At 44.3% G+C, this 15387-nt stretch overlaps 1 protein-coding gene across 4 annotated transcripts in view; it reads right to left on the bottom strand.

The window, feature by feature from the left end:
* Nucleotides 1-15387, bottom strand: part of TET2 (tet methylcytosine dioxygenase 2) — a 124491-nt gene that overhangs the window by 31093 nt on the left and 78011 nt on the right. For all 4 annotated transcript variants that reach the window (XM_084855757.1, XM_084855754.1, XM_084855759.1 and 1 more), the window contains one exon: nucleotides 2062-5458. In XM_084855757.1, coding sequence (XP_084711883.1) covers nucleotides 2062-5413 — 3352 coding nt within the window. In that variant the 5' untranslated portion in view covers nucleotides 5414-5458. The remainder of the gene's footprint in view (nucleotides 1-2061; nucleotides 5459-15387) is intronic.

Genomic DNA, 15387 nt, shown 5'->3' with positions numbered 1-15387 from the left:
TACTAGTCCTGATGGCTATGTGCTTCCTCCAGTATCAGAGGCAGTAAGCCTATGTACACCAGGCACTGGGGAGCATGGGCAGGAGGATGCTGTTGTACTCATGTCCTACTTGTGGGTTTTCCCGTGGGCAGCTGGTTGGCCACTGTGTGAACAGAATGCTGGACTAGAGGGACCCTTGGTCTGATCCAGCAGGGCTCTTCTTATGTTCTTAAAACCAACCCATAAGACCCTTGGCTTGTGGCAGGTCCTCTGTGCAGGTGCATGGCAGTTCATTCATAGACTGATAATGTGAGGCAGTGGCGGTGGGGAAGAGAGATGTTATTTTCACTTTGGAAAAGAAGTGTTTGAAAATGTAAACAAGGAATAGGCTAGTGCATCAAACAAGATGGCAAGCAATGTTTGGGGCACAAGAGGCAGTTTGTTCTAATGCATAACCACAGGTAGGATTTTTTTATAATGCATAATTAACACAGTGACCTGGTTCACATGATCACAAGATGCTTAATATGCAACAATAGCTTACTAACCACCCTGCAATCATGCGAACCAGCCCAATTAGTTTCACAGTGGCCGATTAGAATCTACTCTGTTATGTTGCCATCTGGAGTCAAGGCAAGTTATTTCTGTGTTCCTGTGACTGGTCAAGGCATGTTACTGCTTTTTGGTGCAGAGATCCTGATAGGTAAAAATTCCTTTATTACTTCTGGCTAAACCACAAACAAACAAAAGGAGTGGGTCAAGACTTACATCGCTAGGAGTATTTTTTATTTTTTTTTAGCTAGAGTAGTTTTTAAAAGGAAAAAAAGTAAACTAAATTCAGAAAAAAATAATTTAAATAATTCATTGAAAAATACATGTTTCTCACGTCGAAGTGCTCTATAAAAAGCATAACAAAGGTTTGAAAAGTTTGGGAATAGTTTCAATGCTACCATGCATCCATGGACACTGTTCTCAAAATGTAACAAAAACAGGAATGACAATTGTTCAGACCCAGATTGCATCTGCCTTTAAATGTGGATCTGCTCCAATCTCATGTAAAGTAGGGCATGGGGGATATGATTAAAGCACCAGAGGGATGTGGAGTTTGGAGGTAGAGATGCTGAACTTATTCTGCTGCTCTCACCTCCCCCCGCCCCACCCCAGTCCATCCCACAGAGTCCTTTCCCCCCAACCAGTCTCCAATTCTGAAAGCCAGCCCACCTGGGAGAAATGTGCTTTGGGGGAAAAGGGACTGTGGAGGGAAAGATGGGGAGGATTCAAAATCCCCAACATGTGCACCCCTTTGTTTCACTAAATTACACCTGTATCCCTGGTTTCTTGGAGCAAACAAACTTTGTCTATTGAGACAAGGGTGTATTATCTGCCATCATGTGTACTTTAGGTTTAAATTATTCTGTGATGGCCCTTTTTAATGACCTTATTTGCCCTTACAAAACTGGATTCAATATCCTTGCTTCATTTGCATGAACTTTTTTTTTTTTGCTTCTGAAGAACTGCTAGATCTCTGTCTCTCCACTTTGCCTAGGAAAGCACCTTGCATTTGGGGCTTTGCTGAGACAATACCTTTTGGGGAGAAATCATGCCCATAAGTGAATATATGTCCTCCACTTGCCTGATCCCACTCCTATAACATGCTTAGAAAGTAACAAGCTAGTCACATATTACTGCACATATTTACCTGTGGAAGATTCTTGACCCCATGAACCACTCCCAAACAAAAGAAGCCAGTGGATCATGGAGCCAGGAAGATTCCATGTTCTTATATACGTTGTACAGAACTCGCTCATGACATTCTACATGCAAGAAAGGGACAGGGTGGGGTGGAACTGAACGAGCCCAAGATCCAAGGCAGGTTGAAATTTTTTCTCCAAATAATACTGTCAGGATAGATCTAAGAAATGCAATTTCTATTATTTAAATTTATTTGAAAAGCTAGGATGTTCTCTCTGCAATAGGATGGGATGGAGGGTGGCACAAGTAAGGGAGTTGGTTAGCTTTAGCAAGAAACAACAGAATAGACTGCCTATATTATTCATTTTAAAAACATAAAACTCGACTCACCAACACAACTACATGAGGGGAAATCATACTGGGTTTTGACAGGTGTATCCAGTAAGTTTTTCACGGGAGTATCTAATAACTTGGAAGGTGACTCTAAAAAATTATTGAGAGCTGTTCCAGCAGTTCTTTTGGTGGGTGTTTTTTCATTAGGATGAATGGCCTGTTGATCTAGAGAAGTGGCATGGCTATTGAAATCTGCAGCACTGGAATTTCTTGACAGAACAGTGATGGGGCCCACGGTTTCAACTTTTACATGTTTTGGTGATTTGATAGTAAGGGACTTGTGATCAAAGGGTGTTTTGACCTGAATCTGCTTCAGCTGCTGTTCCATTGTTTCAATGATACTCTTCTGTTGCATGTTCTCGCAACCAAAGTGCTGAATCTCTTGCTTAATTGCTTTCTTCCATGTTTTGTTTTCCAACTGCCTAGCCATCGGAGGGTTCAGCTTGCAGCCAGCTTCCGCTTTGATTGGCTTGTGACCCATGCTGTGACATTTCTCGGATTTGTTTTGGTTAATTTGTTGTTCTTGCTTGTTTAAGATGTGCCACCTAAGAGCGGCATGCTTTTGAAAGTCCCTGTGGGGTTGAGATGGAGGATGGCACCCTCTCTGATCTACTGCTTGCTGACTATATGGCGAGTACCTTTGTTGAATCTGGGGAGCTTGCTGGCTGCACATATTGGTGGTCAAAGTAGGATACACCTGTGTTTGCTGGAAGGGAAGCTGTACAGCTGAAGTTGGTGGGGACTGGGGCTTTTGTTCCTGAAAGCACTGGGACCTGTCTTGTTTTGGAGTCATGCTATTGGGGTAATATTGCATATGCTGCAAGTCATTAGTTACATTTTCTGCAAAGAGCTCCATGTTCATAGTATCTTCCTTTTTCTCAGAGACTAAGTGCATGTTATTTGGGTAGGAATGCTTCATGACAGTATTTGCTTTAAAAGCATGATTGTAAAGCGTATCTTTATTGTTCATACCTGATACCTGGTTGGCTCTGCTCTGAGGATTTTGCACTGCGAACTCAGTGGATTTGAAATAGTTGTTTGCCGTTTCAAAACATTCCTCTAATTTAAGCTGGCTAAATGGCGCTCCTTCCAGTTGCTGTTCTTGACTACTATGGGAATGGGGAAAGGTCTGGGGAAGTTCTCTGTTCTTTGTTTGCAGTGCTGATGGCTGGGGGTTCAAGGGACGTTGTGGACTCTGTGGCAGCTGCGCTGGCTGGGTCTGGAGCATCTGTTGCAAAATATGTGAACGTAGGAACGGCTCATTCTCCAGTGGCGGATTTAAGTGCTGTGGCTTTAGCTGTGCCTCCAAAGAATGTTCAGTGTGGTGTTCAGCTTGTGACTGAAAGTGAAAGTGCTTTGCATTTTGTGTCTGTTCATGGGATTTCAACAGAGCATCCATCTTTGTAGGCTGTGGTGAGTGCTTTTGGAATTGCCTGTGCTGGTCATGTGCAAGATGGGCAGGCAGGTGCATTCCTTCGCCCTTGTATAGTGCTGGTATTTGCTCACCCCGCATGATGTTCTGGTAGCAAGTCTGACCAGTAACCCCCTTGGATGCATCGGGGCTCCGAGAATATTGTTTTGGACGTATCTGCTCAGCTGAATTGGATTGGAGCTGAAGTATTGTCCTCAAGAGCACCTCATTTGATTTTTGGGGAGACTCACTGGGGCGAAAGTGAGGGGAAGACATTCCTGTCCAAGATTGAGGTTGAGACTGCCGCAAATGAGGTTGAGACTGCTGCAAATGATTTTTTGCCAGGTCCTTTTCATTGTCAACAAGAATCTCCTGATTAATTTGGCCCAAGATATGTTGAAAATGTTGCAAATCTTTACTGCTTTCCAGTATCTGTGGATCTTGAACTTGAGGGTCCAGTTTTTCTGGCATTTCATCTGGATACTGTTGCTGGATGCTGGATGCCATCACAGTGAGCACCGGATCTGTTTCACTGCTAGGCTGTTGTGAAACCTGAACCTCTTGTTGAAGACCTTGTTGAGAACTAAGCCCTTGCTGGAAAAAGCTAGGAATCTGTGTTGCAAGTTCTCCCTGTTGTTGCCACTGCTCTCCATTCTTCTCTCCCTTCAAATGAGTTTCTTGACTTTGGATCTCAGAAGGATGAGTATTCCCTTCTGAAACCCCAACAGATGGAATAGTGCTTATTTCTGGAGTTGGAGAAGTTGCAACAGGGGATGGACTGAAAGACTCATTCTTGTATAGGGAATCTTGTTGGAACAAAGCACCATTTTCTTCTGCTGGCTCTAACAATCTCTCTGAGCTATTATTCTGAGCTTTCAGATTGTTGCTGGGATTTAGTGAGAAATCTTGACTGGGAACTTGCCCTGTCTCTCCTGGAATATCCTGTGCAGGTGACTTGTGTGTATTTTCAGACTTTTGCTGATCTAACTGTAGTTCTGGGTTCTGAAAAGTGTAGCATGCTGGCAATATGGATGGTTTACTGGAGTTTTCTGCACTGTGGACCTTATTAGCCACAGAAGTTAGCACCTGAGGCAGTTCAGAGTTTGAGGTTTGTGGGGAACTGATCTGCCCTGAGGTATGGGATGAATGTGGTGCACCACAAGCCAACACATTAGTAGCCAGAGGGTTTATGGCATTTGTAAGAGATGTGGTTTTCTGCATTGCAATGGAAACATGATCTGGATTATACTGAGACAGTGTTTTCTCCAAGAGTTCACCATGCATGTTTTCCATAGAAGATGCAGGAACTATAGCACCATTAGGCATTGGCATTGCCTTGTTTTTGTATAGCAAGACAATGTCCCTGTTGTGGCAATTAATGTTTGCACCCTCCTCTTCATGCTGGATATGGGGAGCATGAGGAGATTCTGAAGCACCACTGTTGTATCTTGAAGACTGTATAAGAACTGAAGTTGCATTTTGTTCCACGTTAAAACCCACAAAGTCTTTCTTGCTGCCTGAATTTAAAACACCTGGTTGATGGCTGCCATCTAATGAGGTATCTTTCCCCCCTTTTGCTTCTTCATCATGTCTAAGCTTCTTGTTCTGGTGAAGCCCATACAGAGAAGGCTCACTAAAAGTGCGCTTTATCCCACCATTTTGCATATATCTGCTACAATCCCGCTTTTCCTGCAGAAGATCTGGGCTTATTCGGTTGTTTGCATTTCCTTTTGCAGCATGCTTCATTCCATAGTTGGCCTTGAAATGCAGCCATGTGTGGTTGCCATTTAGTTCAACATGGTGGGCCTTCTCTGATGATGGGCTTCCATTCTGCAGCTTCACTGGCAAAGGCTCTGCCTGGCAAACATGAGAAGGATGTGGTATTAGAAATGGGCGCAAACTACTGCCTTCAATGTGGTTGGTTCTATCCTGTTCCATCTGGCTTACTCTGGGGCCATCCACAAGGTTGCCCTCTTACTGTATCTGAAAGAGAAAATGGGGGAAGGGGGTGATTCACATTTATTTGATACACACCACATAATGTAAGATGCCCACATAGTATTTAAGCATTTGTGTCCCCACACTTATAACCTAATTCACATCAATTTATAATGGACTTCTTCCTATATCAAGAGCTGCTTCACACATTATAGTAGATAGAGCTACACATTAAAAGGTTTAATGTACACTCTAGTTCTATACAGCTAGAAAATTGAATGTGCACTATTTCTTACTGTGTGTATGACACAGAAAAAATGAATTGCCTAGACACCAAAATGGTGTGTAAGCTCACTGATGAAGTGCATGAAGTGTAGCTGAGTAGCTCATTATGGGACTAGACTTGGAGCGTCCTATATCTTTAACATGTACTCACTTCCTACTGTAACATGTGAAATGACCCTAAGAATGCTTAAAAAACTATACAACGCTTAGTGAGATTTGTGAAATATTCACAGAAGAAATAAAATTCAATTTTGGGCCTATCAACTTATCTTTATCATTGATCAGTCTGGGTTTTAATGGATCAATTAAGTTTGAAATGCATTTGCTTATTACCATACCACAACAAAATACTTTTTTTTGGAGTCCTGAAGCAACTCGATACTTTAATAAGTTAACAGACACTCAGTGTTACAAAGAACAGCTGTCTTTAATTGTAATAAATGAAAATTATTTTAAAATAATAAAAAAATCTTTACTGTTTTAAAATCAAATTTGGGAGTATGAAAAATGGAACATTCTCTGCTGGAGATCCAAAGCTGCTGTTTAAAACACACATAAATAAGTTGTTCAAGACCCATACAAAGTTCAAGAGCTGTACAGATATTCAGTTCAGTGGGATGGAGTCAGCCTCAATTGACCATGGGTATATGGTCTGTTTCCCCTTCATGGATCACTGCCTTGTTGTGGCGAAGGGGCTTGCATAACTCAGGGAAACCATAAGCTATGCCATGCAGGGCCACCCAAGACGGACAGGTCATGGCGGAGAGTCCTGACAAAATGTGGTCCACTGGAGAAGGAAATGGCAACCCACTCCAGTATTCCTGCCAAGAAAACCCCATGGAACGTATCACAAGGCTAAAAGATATGATGCCGGAAGATGAGCCCCTCAGGTTGGAAGGTGTACAATATATTACTGGGGAAGAGCAGAGGGAATTTCCAAGTAGCGCCAGAAAGAGTGAAGTGGCTGGGCCAAAGCCGAAAGGACACTCAGCTGTGGATATGTCTGGTGGTGAAAAGAAAATCCGATGCTGTAAAGAACAATATTGCTTAGGAACCTGGAATGTAAGATCAATGAATCAAAGTAAGCTGGAGGTGGTCAAACAAGATTGAACATCGACATCTTGGGAATCAGCGAACTAAAATGGAGAAGCATGGGCAAATTTAATTCATCTGACCATCATATCTACTACTGTGGGCAAGAATCCCTTAGAATAAATGGAGTAGCACTCATAGTCAACAAAAGGGTGGGAAAAGCAGTACTGGGGTACAATCTCAAAACGATCGAATGATCTCAGTATGAATCCAAGGCAAACTATTCATCTTCACAGTAATTCAAGTCTATGCCCCAAACACTGAGGCTAAAGAAGATGAGGTTGATCGGTTCTATGAAGACGAACAACACCTTCTAGAACTAACACCAAAAAAAGATGTCCTCTTCATCATAGGGGATTGGAATGCTAAAGTAGGAAGTCAAGAAATCACTGGGATAACAGGCAAGCATGGCCTTGGTGTACAAAATGAAGCAGGACAAAGGCTAATAGAGTTTTGCCAAGAGAACACGCTGATCATAGCAAACACTCTTTTCCAACAGCGCAAGAGGCGACTCTACACATGGACATCACCAGATGGTCAATATCGAAATCAGATGGATTATGTCCTTTGCAGCCAAAGATGGAGAAGCTCTATACAGTCAGTAAAAACAAGACCTGGAGCTGACTGGCTCAGATCATGAGCTGCTTCTTGCAAAATTTCGGCTTAAATTGAAGAACGTAGGAAAAACCACTACACCATTCAGGTATGACCTCAGTCATATCCCTTATGAATATACAGTGGAGATGATGAATAGATTTAAGGGATTAGACCTGATAGACAGAGTGCCTGAGGAACTATGGACAGAGATCCGTAACATTGTTCAGGAGGCAACAATTAAATCCATCCCAAAGAAAAAGAAATGCAAGAAAGCAAAGTGGCTGTCTGATGAGGCTTTACAAGTAGCTGAGGAAAGAAGGGAAGTGAAAAGCAAGGGAGAAAGGGGAAGATATATCCAACTGAATGCAGAGTTCCAGAGAATAGCAAGGAGAGACAAGAAGGCCTTCTTAAATGAACAACGCAAAGAAATTGAGGAAAACAATAGAATGGGAAAGACTAGAGATTTTTTCAAGAAAATCGGAGATCTCAAGGGAACGTTTTGTGCAAAGATGGGCATGATAAAGGACAAAGAAGGCAGGGGCCTAACAAAAGCAGATGAGATTAAGAAGAGGTGGAAAGAATACACAGAAGAACTATACAGGAAATATCTGAATGTCCCTGATAGCCATGATAGTGCGGTCACTGAACTTGAGCCGGACATCCTCGAGAGTGAAATCAAGTGGGCCTTAGGAAGCATTACTAACAACAAAGCTAGCGGAGATGACAGTATTCCAGCTGAGCAATTTAAAATCCTAAAAGATGATGCTGTTAAAGTGCTGCACTCAATATGCCAACAAATTTGGAACACTCAACAGTGGCCACAAGACTGGAAAAAGTCAGTTTACATTCCAATTGCAAAGAAGGGCAACGCAAAGAGTGTTCAAACTACTGTACAATTGCGCTCATTTCACATGCCAGCAAAGTTATGCTCAAAATTCTACAAGCTAGGCTTCAGCAGTATGTGAACCAAGAACTACCGGAAGTACAAGCTGGGTTTCGAAGAGGCAGAGGAACTAGAGATCAAATCGCCAACATTCGCTGCATCATGGAGAAAGCAAGAGAATTCCAGAAAAACGTCTATTTCTGCTTCATTGACTACGCTAAAGCCTTTGATTGTGTGGATCACAACAAACTGTGACAAATTCTCAAAGAGATAGGAGTACCAGACCACCTGACCTGTCTCCTGAGAAACCTATACGAGGGTCAAGAAGCAACAGTACGAACCGGATATGGAACAACCGATTGGTTCAAAATTGGGAAAGGAGTACGACAAGGCTGTATATTGTTGCATTGCTTATTTAACTTATATGAAGCACATCATGAGAAACGCCGGGTTGGATGAATCACAGGTTGGAATGAAGATTGCCGGGAGAATTATCAACAACCTCAGATACGCGGACGATACCACCCTAATGGCAGAAAGTGAAGAGGATCTAAAGAGCATCTTGTTGAGGGTGAAAGTGTAGAGTGAAAAAGCTGGTTTGAAACGCAACATCAGAAAAACGAAGATCATGGAATCTGGCCCCATCACTTCCTGGCATATAGAAGGGGAAGAAATGGAAGCAGTGACATTTTTTATTTTCTTGGGCTCCAAGATCACCGCAGATAGTGACTGTAGCCATGAAATTAAAAGACGCTTGCTCCTTGGGAGGAAAGCTATGGCAAACCTAGACAGCATAGTAAGAAGCAGAGACATCACCTTGTTGACAAAGGTTCATATAATCAAAGCTATGGTTTTCCCAGTAGCAACGTATGGCTGTGAGAGCTGGACTATAAGGAAGGCTGAGCGCCAAAGATGCCTTCGAACTGTGGTGCTGGAGAAGACTCTTACGAGTCCCCTGGACTGCAAGGAGGTCAAAGCAGTCAATCGTAAAGGAAATCAACCCTGAGTGCTCATTGGAAGAACAGATACTGAAGCTGAAGTTCAAATATTTTGGCCACCTAATGCGAAGAGAAAAGTCCCTGGAAAAGACCCTGATGCTGTGAAAGATTGAAGGCAAAAGGAGAAGGGGACGGCAGAGGATGAGATGGCTAGATAGCATCACCGATGCAATGAATATGAACTTGAGCACACTCCGGGAGAGAGTGGAGGACAGGAAGGCCTGGCGTGCTATGGTCCATGGGGTCACAAAGAGTCGGACACGACTTAACGACTGAACAACAACAACGTATGGTCTGTTTCCTGCCTCCTAGCTGAGCAGAGTAGAGGAAGCTGCTCCAGCTGGTCTAGGGGCTATACAAGCAAGCAAGCTCCCAGAGAGCAAGCAAACAGCAAACAGGAGTTTGCCAGGGGAGTTCGGCAGGGGAGGTCAAGGGGGAGGCCCCTAACATTTTTTAAAAACATTTTTTAATTGCTTTTTCTTGTAACACATGCTTCCATACCAGTGGGACTCTGTTGTTAACCTCCAATGAACAGAGGACAAAGCACAGGCTATTCCAGTACAATCAGACAGCTAGAAACATAAAGGGAATAGAGACTATGGAAGGAAAAGACTCTCCAGTGGTGGTGGCCTGCAAGGTCTGTGCAATGTTTGTTTTCTTGCCTGAGATCAACATGGCCTACATGTGCAACACGTGCAAGTTGATTACACTGCTGGAAGAAAAAGTAAGAGGACTGGAGCGGCGACTGTCGACCCTCCAGGGAATAAGAGAACACAAAGAGTTCTTGGGCAGAACGGTGGAACTACAGCAGCAAAGCAAAGTACAGGAGCTAGAACAGTAACAGCAAGCTGAGGCAGAAGAGGGAAGTGCTGAGGTGAGGAAAAATGAAGTAGAGGATACTCCTTGGAAAAGGGTGACAGTTAGGAGCAGAAGAACTAGAAGACACTCTGCACCAGTGGAGGCAGTGGAACTAGGGAACCGTTTCCAGGTACTTGAGGATGAGACTGGAGGACAGCCTGTGACAAAGAATTACAGGGGAACCTGCATAAGAGTGAGCAAGAGGCTGAAGGTCAGTCAAGCAGAGGTGATGAAACCAAGGTCTACAACAACAAGAAGAGTAGTAGTAGTGGGAGACTCGTTGCTGTGTGGGATCGAAACCCAAGTATGTCACAAAGACCTGTGGACTTGCCAGGTATGCTGTCTCCCAGGAGGACAGATTAGAGATGTGACTGAAGGGTTGCCTGCACTCATAAAGCCAGCTGACAGGTATCCTTTTCTTCTCATCCATGTGGAACAAATGATACTGCCAAGAGAAGCTATGAAGAAATCACATCAGACTTTGAAGATTTGGGAAGGAAACTCAAGAACTTTGGGGCCCAGATAGTTTTCTCATCCATCCTTCCAGTAGTCAGAAGAGGGATAGAAAGGGTAACAAAAATACTCTGGGTGAATGACTGGTTACGAAGGTGGTGCTGACGAGAGAGATTTGATTCTGGGACCATGGGCTATACTTCCTGCAAGATGGACTGTTGGCAAGGGATGGGTTGCACCTCACAAAGCCTGGGAAGAATGTGTTTGGCCATAGCATGAAGAACTTTATCAGGACAGCTTTAAAATGAATGCTACAGGGAAGGGAGATGTAAAGTTGGGGGTAACAATGGATGAAGGCTCATGCACTGCAATGGAGAGAACAGCTCTAATAGCACCCAATAATAGTCTTCATCATCACGTAGGAAGAAAGCCAGACCATGAAGCACATGGTCTTCAGTATCTATATAGTAATGCCCAGAGTATGGGAAACAAACAGAACGAACTTGAACTCTTAATACAGGAGGGAAATTATGACTTGATAGGTGTAACTGAGAATTGGTGGGATGACTCTCATGACTGGAATACAGCAATTGAAGGACTTGTTCAAAAAGAACAGGAGGAACAGAAATGGAGGTGGGGTTGCACTATATGTGAAAAATACATAACTCTGCACAGGAATACAGGAGGGTGAGCTTGGTAGCCCCATTGAGAGCATTTGGGTTAAAATAAATGGAGCAAAGAATAAAAGGAACATGGTGGTTGGAGTCTACTACCGGCTACCCAAGCAAGGAGAAGACGAGGATGAAACTTTTGAAAAGCAAATAGCCAATGTTTTAAGGAAGCATGATGTAGTAGTAATGGGGGACTTTGATTTCCCCAATATTTGTTGGGAGAGAGATTCTGCAAAACATAGCCCCTCCAGGAAATTCCTGACTTGTGTGCCAGATAGATGATTGGCTATCCTTGACTTGATCCTAACCAACAGAAATGACTTAGTGGATAAAGTAGATGTTTACGGGAACTCTGGGGGAAAGCGACCATGTTATACTTGAGTTCTTGGTTCTAAAGGAAGCAAAAGCAGAGTGTAGCCAGATGCGTATCCTGGATTTTAGGAAGGCCACTTTTAATAAACTCAGAGCAATGGTAAGTAAGGTTCCATGGCAAGCGACTCTAATGAGAAAAGGAGTCCAAGATGGGTGGGAGTTTTTAAAAAAGGGAATTCTCAAGGCACAATCACAAACAATTCCAACAAGAAAAAAGATGGAAGACAACAGAAGAAGCCAATGTGGCTTCACAAAAAGCTTAGAGATGACCTGAAAACAAAAAAGGACATATATCGAAGTGGAGAGAAGGCTAAGCAACAAAGGAAGAGTACAGGCAGGTAGCATAGAATTACAGGAATGGCGTCAGGAAGGCTAAAGCTGAGAACGAGCTGAGGTTAGCAAGGAATGCTAAAAGCAACAAAAAAGCTTTCTGCAGCTACATGCATAGTAAAAGACAAAGGAAAGAAATGGTGGTTCAGCTATTACATAAGGATGGCAAAATGATAACAGATGACAAAGAAAATGCAGAAGTGCTCAATTCCTACTTTGGCTCAGTCTTCTCCCAAAAGAGGGTCTATGACCCCCCTGGCAAAGGTGAAGTACAGGCTGAAGGGGCAGGATTGAAGCTTGAGATCGATAGGCTTATGGTCAAGGAACACCTAACTACTTTGAATGAGTTCAGATCACCAGGGCCAGATGAACTGCACCCTAGAGCAATAAAGGAACTGGTAGAAGAACTCTCAGAGCCACTGTTATCTCTGAGAAATCATGGAGGACGGGGGAAGTGCCAGATGACTGGAGGAGGGCTAATGTTGTCCCTATCTTCAAAAAGGGTAAAAAGGAGGAACCTGGGAACTACAGACCAGTCAGTCTGACATCCATCCCTGGGAAAATTCCAGAGCAGATTATAAAGCAATCCACCTGTAAGCACCTGGAAAACAATGAAGTGATTACTCAAAGCCAACATGGATTTGTCATAGGGATGTCAGAGGATTCCACCATGGATCTCAGTGAGGCCGAATGCCAGTGCATTCGGCCCCCCGAAATCCGTGGCGGAACAAAGCCCCCCCCCCCCCACGAAAGGCGCACAAAATGGAGCACTTACCTGCTGCCGTCCGCGCTGACTTGAGAATGGCGGCTGCCATGTGGCTGCCATTCACTTCTTCATCATAGCCATGATAGGCTACATAAATATTTACGTAACCTATCATGGCAAGCCAAAAAACAACAACAGCATACACAAATAGCGGTGGCTATGGTGGCCGCCATTTGCGTTCCCTATTTTTAGCCGTTTTAGCCTACATAAATATTTACATAGGCTATTACGGCGAAAAAAAGGGGAACGCAAATAGCGTAGTGGGCGCCATTTGTGTTCCTTTTTTCCCTGCCGTTTTAGCCTACGTAAATATTTATGTAAGCTATTACAGTGAAAAAAAAAGGAACGCAAATAGGGCTCACTACCCTATTTGCGTTCCCCTTTTTTTCGCCGTAATGTCCTATGTAAATATTAACGTAGGCTAAAATGGCTAAAAATAGGGAACACAAATGGCGGCTGCCGTAGCCGCCGCCATTTGTGTATGCTGTTTTGTTTTGTTTTTTGTTTTTTTGGCTTGCCGTGATAGGCTATGTAAATACTTATGTAGCCTATCATGGCAGCTTCGCTGGATGCAAATGGCGGCCGGTACAGCGGCCGCCATTTGCATCCGCAGCAGCCTGTCCGTGGCCGGAACTCCAGCTGTGGATGGCCCTGGCCGGAGGCTCCGTGGAGCTGCTGTGGAGCGGAGCCAGCTAGGCAGGATTCTGGGGGGAGGAACGGATCACCTCCACCCCCCCGTCGAGGATTTCGGGGGGAGGGACGGAGCGCCTCCCCCCCACAATGGATATCTCTGGACGAAACCAGTTAAGTGTTTCGTACATCCTTAATTTGTCAAGAACAAATCCTGCCAGACAAATCTGATCTCATTTTTGATCAGGTAACCTCCCTTGTGGACTGTGGGAATGCTGTGGACATAATACACCTCAACTTCAGCAAAGCTTTCGACAAAGTGCCCCATGATATCCTGATGAGCAAACTAGCTCAAAGTGGGCTAGATGAAACAACGATCCGGTGGATCCACAGTTGGCTACAGAATCGGACTCAAAGAGTGCTTTTCAATGCGATCTTCTCAAACTGGGGAGAGGTAACGAGCGGGGTACCGCAGGGCTCAGTCCTGGGCCCAGTGCTCTTCAACATTTTTATGAATGACTTGGAGGAGGAGGTGCAGGGAATGCTGATCAAATTTGCAGGTAACACAAAATTGGGCAGGATAGCTAATACTTTGGAAGACAGAAACAAAATTCAAAGTAATCTTGATAGACTGAAGTGCTGGGCAGAAAACAACAGAATGACATTTAATAGGGATAAATGCCAAGTTCTGCACCTAGGAAAAAGAAACCAAATGCACAGTTACAAGATGGGGGATACGTGGCTCAACAACACTACAAGCGAGAAGGATCTTGGAATTGTTGTAGATCACAAACTGAATACTGGTTAGGCCTCATCTGGAGTACTGTGTCCAGTTCTGGGCACCGCACTTTAAGAAGGATGCAGACAAGCTGGAGAGGGTTCAGAGGAGGGCAACAAAGATGATCAGGGGAGTGGAAACAAAGCCCTATGAAGAGAGACTGAAAGAACTGAGCATGTTTAGCCTTGAGAAGAGACTGAGGAGAGATAGGATACCGCTCTTCAGGTACTTGAAAGATTGTCATGGGGAGGAAGGCCAGGATCTCTTCTCGATCATCCCAGAATGCAGGACATGGAATAATGGGCTCAAGTTACAGGAAGCCAGATTCTGGCTGAACATCAGGAGAAACTTCCTGACTGTTAGAGCAATACGACAATGGAACCAATTACCTAGGGAGGTGGTGGGCTCTCCCATACTGGAGGCATTCAAGATGAAGCTGGACAGCCATTTGCCAGGGATGCTTTGACTTGGATTCCTGCACTGAGCAGTGGGTTGGACTTGATGGTCTTATAGGCCCCTTCCAACCCTACTATTCTATGATTCTATGACTTCCTAATCTTCTGTGGGAGGCAAGCAAAGAGACCTAAACTGGGCTGCAGGGATGTCTCTTGTTTCATGGTTGTTATAGTACAGGCGTCTTGAACCCCTTTCAGTCCACGGGCCAAATTCAATTTTGGAAGAGCTCTTGGGTGCTGCATTCACACATACAACCACCAAAGGGCTGGATGCACCCGATCTCAGATCTCAGAAACTAAGTAGGGTCAGCCCTGGTTAGTACTTGGATGGGAGACTGCCTGGGAATCAGACTTCCCGCACTGAGCAGGGGGTTGTACGCGATGGTCTTGTAGGCCCCTTCCAACCGTATGATTCTGTGATTCATAGCATTCTAGTGGCAGACAGGCCAATGGCAAAGGGGCAGGGCCAAAATGCTTTGATTTGGATTCCTGCACTGAGCAGGGGGTTGGACTTGATGGTCTCATAGGCCCCTTCCAACCCTGCTATTCTGTGATTCTATATCACAGGGAGGGGGCCAACCTCTTTTGGTCTGGGGCCAGATTGCCCCCAGTACCAAGCCTGGTGGGCTGGATGATGTTGAAGGGGTGGGGCCGTGCCCCTAAGCCCTGCCCCCTTCTGTGATGTCATTGGCACTGCATCGCCAACATTTTTTCTCTATGCAGAGAGAGGCACTCAGCACAGAAAGTGACTCAGCCAACACTTGCAGGAGCTGGCTGGCTCCTGCAAGCACCCACTGAGTCGCTTT

This window comes from Heloderma suspectum, chromosome 5, assembly GCF_057233095.1.
Source record: "Heloderma suspectum isolate Gila_16-S chromosome 5, 16-S_ref, whole genome shotgun sequence".
NCBI classification, from domain to species: domain Eukaryota; kingdom Metazoa; phylum Chordata; class Lepidosauria; order Squamata; family Helodermatidae; genus Heloderma; species Heloderma suspectum.
Note: the sequence above shows the minus strand (reverse complement) of the source record. Positions and strands in the feature narration are given on the sequence as shown.